Raw genomic sequence first — 5,724 nt, forward strand, 5'->3', positions numbered from 1 at the left:
TTCCCCAGCAGGTCGAGGCTTCGGTGGCCGGGAGCAGCCACTGCACTCCAGTCTGGGCGACAGAGTGAGACTCCAACTCAAAAATAAATAAATAAATAAATAAATTAGCTGGGTGCGGTAGCGCGCACTTGTTCCAGTTACTTGAAAGGCTGAGGCGGAAGGATCGCGGGAGTCCAGCAGGTTGAGGCTGCAGTGGCCAGGAGCGTGCCACTGTACTCCAGTCTGGACAACAGAGTGAGACTCCAACTCAAAAAAAAGAAAAAAAAAAAAAAAACGATCACCTGAGCCCAGCAGGTTGAGGCTACGGTGGCGGTGAGTAGCATGTCACTGTACTCCAGTGTGGGCGACAGAGTGAGGCTCCAACTCACAAAAATAAATAAAAATAAAAAACTACTCAAGATTATTTTACTATCTTTGAATCTGTGCTTAGCAAATCCCTGAATGTGCTAATTACTAGCTTGCCTTCATGTACCTTGATGAGAGGAAGTAGTTACCTAAAGACTAGTCTGGGCAACTGGGCGAGACACAACTAACAAAAATGAAAAACTAACAGCATTCACTATTATTAAATCAGTCTCTTGAGAGTGTGTTTACAGTAAACGCAAAGAGCAGATTCAAACTCAAACATGACAGTTCAAGTCTGCATAGCTGAGGTCCAGAGTCTAGACTATGGAATTCTACCAAAATCAAGCCCCTCTGTGAGGCTCTGCCCACAATGCCAACCAGTTTCCTACCAGATCTCTCTCACAGCAATGTAGATGTAGATTAACACAAGTACATCACTACTGGGGTAAAAAATAAGCTCAAAGCATATCCATCCTCTTTGTGTAAACACATGGATCAATACCAAAGCAGTGGCTGGACAGGGTAGTAGTAAGGTTCTCCCATCCATAGATTCTGACATAGTGTAGAAGAAAAAGGCAGGATGATATGTAGCTCGAAAAAGTTCTATGGCGGCTCATGCCTGTAGTCCCAGCACTTTGGGAGGCAGAGATAAAAGGACTGCCTGAGTCTGAGGGTTTGAGACCAGCCTGGGCAACTTGAGGAGACCTCATCTCTACAGTAAATCAAAAAATTGGCTGGGCATGGTGGCATGTGCCTGTGGTTCCAGCTACTCGGAAGGCTGAGGCGGAAGGATCACCTAAGACCAGGAGGTTGAGGCTACAGTGGTCATGAACGTGACACTGCACTCCAACCTCGGCAAAACAGTGAGACTCCTACTCAAAAAAAATAAATAAAAAGAGGAAGCCGGGCTCGGTGGCTCAGCCTGTAATCCCACGCCTTTGGGAGGCTGAGGTGAGTGGATTGCCTGAGCCCGCGGGTTCGAGACCCGCCTGGGCAGTGAGACCTCATCTCTACAATAAATCAAAAAATCAGCTGGGCGTGGTAGTGCATGCCTGTAATTCCAGCTACTCGGAAGGCTGAGGCGGAAGGATCGCTGGAGCCCAGCAGGTCGAGGCTGCGGTAGCCGGGAGCGGCCACTGCACTCCAGTCTGGGCGACAGAGTAAGACTCCATCTCAAAAAAAATAATAAAATAATAAAAAGAGCAAAAACACAAAGTCAGGTATAGTTTAGTGGAACTTAGAAGTTACCAAGAGCTAAGACATGCACAACTCTGAAAGCCTATAACTGGCAGATATTTTTTTTTACCTCAACAGGGAGGTCAGGGAAGGCTTTCCTGAGAAAGGGGCTGTTAGAGTTTGCATTTGTAAAATGAACAGAAGATAAACCAAAGAGAGAAGAGAAGAGTCTTCCAATTAGCAGAAACAATATGTATCTCATATCTAAAGTCCATTAATTTATTCATAAACACCACAGGTTATCCATCACCCACATTCGACATACTTTTTTTGTGTCAAAGTCTCACTCTGTCACCTAGGATGGAGCACAGTGGCATGCTTACAGCCACCACAGCCTCAACCTGCTGGGCTCAGGCAATCCTTCTGCCTCAGCCTTCCAAGTAGCTGGAACCACAAGCATGCACCACAATGCCCGGCCTATTTTTGATTTATTGTAGACAAGAGGTCTCGCCATGTCGCTCAGGCTAGTCTCGAACCCCTGAGCTCAGGCAATCTTTTCACCCCCTGCCTCCCAAAGTGCTGGGATTACAGGCATGAGCCACGCGTCCGGCTTACATACTATCTTAAGAGTTCAAACGGAACTGAACGCAGAACAATAAAAAATAAGAATAGTTTCCCAAGATAATATATACATTTAGGAAACCTTAGGGCCAGACGCGGTAGTTCATGCCTGTAATTCCAGTCCTTTGGGAGGCCGAGGCGTGAGGACCGACTGAGTCCAGGAATCCGAGACCAGCCTGGACAACACAGGAAGACTTCGTCTCTACAAAAAAAATAAAAATAAAAAAATTAACCGAGCATGATAGCGCGCGCCTGTAATCCCAGCTAACTGGGATGTGGAGGCTGCGGGGAGTCGATCGTGCCACTTCACCCTAGCCTGGGCGCCAGAGTGAGATCCCCCTACTCAAAATAAAAAAATCTTGGGCCGCACAAGCAGAAGCCATTCATGCCCACCATGTTGTGATGCGGAGCCTAGAATGATTGGAAGAAAAAAAGCCCCAATTCCTGCTTGGCTTGACCCCACTCTAATATCCAAGAGGAAAAGCCAGGAAACTGAAGGATCAAGAAGACAAGACAGACAGCGGAATGGAGCGGGGCCTCCGGGGTCGGGGCTTGTTGATACACAAAGGGGCAGAAACCCAGCGACCACTACGACCCCAGTGCGGGCACCTAAATAGCGTTGTTGCAACTTCCGGCCAGTCGCAACTGAGCCCGGGGAAGAGAACCGGAGAACAGACGCCTTGAGGCGGGCGGGGAAACAGACCAAAATGACAACGCAGACGTCGAACAGGACAGGACAAGCCTGTCCGGGGCGCCCTTACAGTGACCGTCGGCTCAGCATCGAGTTCCTCCATAGCGCCGCACCGCAACCGCCTGCAAACCGCCGGTCGCCTGTGCTTCCCGCTCTGGCCACCCGCTCAGAGCCCGCAGCGACGAAGGACCCCGCCGGGGCGCCTCCTGCAGCGCCTGCAGGCCCAATCGCTCAACGCTGAAGGCACTTCTCCTCTCAGCCACGACCCACCCCCTGCGCTCTTCTGCGCTTGTCCCTCCTTCCTGGCCTCCACAGCACGTCAGAGAAAACACCGCCGGGGCATCCTGCGCCCACAGTAGCTCACTCTCAAAAGCAGGCGGCGCCGCGGACAGCCTCGCGCCAGGCAGAGGGAAGGCCCCCGGAGACGGCGGGAGGGGCCGGGAGGCGGGGCCAGACGCGGCACCTGTGAGCCCTCGACCTCTCCCGACGCTGGCTGACCTCGCCACCTTTTGGTTCCCATTTGTAGTGTCGCGGCCGCTTTTCCGGACCCCGGCGGTCCACGGGTTTGGGCTGGGAAGCAGTCGCCGCCACTCCCACTCCGAAACGTACAAGAAGCACGAGGACAAAATTCAGGCAGCTGACAACTAAAATTGAGACAGCTGTGCTTGCTTTTCTTTCTTTTTTGTTTTTCTTTTTGAGTCTCACTCGGTCACCCAGGCTGGAGTGCAGTGGCCGCTCACGGCCACCGCAGCCTCGACCTGCTGGGCTCCGACGATTCTTCCGCTCAGCCTTCCAAGTAGCTGGAACTACAGGCGCGCGCTACCACGCCCAGCTAATTTTTTGATTTATTGTAGAGAGGAGGTCTCGCCTGCCCAGGCGGGTCTCGAACCCTCGGGCTCAGGCAATCCACTCACCTCAGCCTCCCAAAGGCGCGGGTTTACAGACTGAGCCACCGAGCCCGGCTTGTGCTTGCTTAATTAAACACGAATACTGGTTTGTTCCCTCTCCGAGAAAAAGCAGAACAAAGCACAAAAATCTGTGAATCCGTGGCCTTGTCATAGAAAAGTCTTAGTGCACCAGTAACTTGCAGGAGTTACATTATTTTTTGAATAGCATATATTACTGGGCGGGGTGGCTCAAGCCTGTAATCCCAGCACTTTAGGAGGCGGAGGTGAGAGGATTGCCAGAGCCCACGGATTCGAGACCAGCCTGGGCAATATGGCAAGACCTCGTCTCTACAATCAATCAATCAATCGATTGATAAACAAGCAAGGAAGCCAGGTGTGGTGGCATTCACTTGTAGTTCCAGCTACTTGGAAGCCTGAGTGAGGCGAAAGGATTGCCTGAGCCCAGCAGGTCGAGCCTGCTATGGGTGACCGTGCTACTGTACTCCACTGTACGCTGCCTACTTTTGAGAGTGAGCTACTGTGGGCGCAGGATGCCCCGGCGGTGTTTTCTCTGACGTGCTGTGGAGGCCAGGAAGGAGGGACAAGCGCAGAAGAGCGCAGTGGAGTGAGACTCCAACTCAAAAAAAAAAAGCAAATAACACATCAGGTAAGAATAGTACCGTTGGCCGGGCTAGGTGGCTCAGCCTGTAATCCCGCACCTTTGGGAGGCTGAGGTGAGTGGATTGCCTGAGCCCGTGGGTTCGAGACCCGCCTGGGCAGCGAGACCTCATCTCTACAATAAATCAAAAAAAAAATCAGCCGGGCGTGGTAGCGCGCATCTGTAATTCCGGCTACTGGGAAGGCTGAGGTGGAAGGATCGCCGGAGCCTGGCAGGTTGAGGCTGCGGTGGCTGGGAGCGGCCACTGCACTCCTGTCTGGGCGACAGAGACGCCAACTCGGAAAAAAAAACAAAACGAATAGTACCGTTTGTAGATTACAGAATGAAAGGACAGGGCCCAAGCCGGGCTCGGTGGCTCAGCCTGTAATCCCACGCCTTGGGAGGCTGAGGTGAGTGGATTACCTGAACCCACGGGTTCGAGACCCACCTGGGCAACTTGGCGAGACCTCATCTTTACAATAAATCAAAAAATTAGCCCGGCGTGGTAGCGTGTGCCTGTCTGGGCGACAGAGTGAGACTCCAACTCTAAAAAAAAAAGAAAGGACAGAACCCAAAAGGCAGTTTCTATGGTCTCCTTGAGCTCCTACACAACAGTGATCCTTTCCGGGAATCCTGGGCGGGTCACAAGATATTAAGATAAACGTCTCCCAAGAATTTGTCTTTCAGGTACCAGCCCAGCCCTTCCCTCTCTTCATGATTAATCACCCATGACTGACCCACCCATCTATCCAGTTGTCAGAGGTAGGGGAAACAAACCCCATCACCATGATGTCAGCTCCGATGCCTGCTTGCCTTCACCCCAAAAAAGAAGCTTTAAAAGCTTTCAACTTCAAAAATTCCATGCCATGCTTTCTTTCAGCATCTGACAACCCTGCCCAGTCTTGGAAAGGTAGATCCCCCCTTTTCATCCTTTCCTCTGATACACTTTTTTTTTTTTAAAGTAGCACTCTCAGGATGGAGTGCAGTAGCACATTCACAGCCACCACAGCCTCAATGTGCTGGGCTCAGGCGACCCTTCCGCCTCAGCCTTCCAAGTAGCCGGAACCTCAGGCAGGACCACTGAGGTCTCGCCATGTTGTCTCAGGTAATCCTCTTGTCTTCACCTCCCAAAGTGCTGGGATGACAGGCGTAAGTCACCACACCCAGCTCATTTCCATTTTCTAAGGAGTAAAAAGAGGGCTAATAAAGCAGAGCAGAGCCAGGCTTGGTGGCTCAGCCTGTAATCCTAGTGCTTTGGGAGCTGAGGTGAGTGGATTGCCTGAGCATGCAGGTTCGAGACCTGCCTGGGCAACTTGGTGAGACCTCATCTCTACAATAAATCAAAA

The 5,724-nt window shown here is 51.5% G+C and overlaps 1 protein-coding gene across 3 annotated transcripts in view; it reads right to left on the minus strand.

Annotated features, from left to right (window-relative positions):
• Positions 1 to 3,260, minus strand: part of NUP85 (nucleoporin 85) — a 47,027-nt gene extending 43,767 nt beyond the window's left edge. For 2 of the 3 annotated variants that reach the window (XM_008073325.2, XM_008073326.2), the window contains exon 1: positions 2,904 to 3,242. In XM_008073325.2, the coding sequence (XP_008071516.1) occupies positions 2,904 to 2,936 (33 nt within the window). In that variant the 5' untranslated portion in view covers positions 2,937 to 3,242. Of the gene's footprint in view, positions 1 to 2,903 lie in introns of all 3 variants that reach the window. The other variant, XM_021706626.1, reaches the window with a different exon arrangement.
• Between the last annotated feature and the right edge of the window lie 2,464 nt (positions 3,261 to 5,724).

This window comes from Carlito syrichta, unplaced genomic scaffold, assembly GCF_000164805.1.
Source record: "Carlito syrichta isolate Samal-C Ts95f unplaced genomic scaffold, Tarsius_syrichta-2.0.1 Scaffold315826, whole genome shotgun sequence".
In the NCBI taxonomy this organism is placed as follows: domain Eukaryota; kingdom Metazoa; phylum Chordata; class Mammalia; order Primates; family Tarsiidae; genus Carlito; species Carlito syrichta.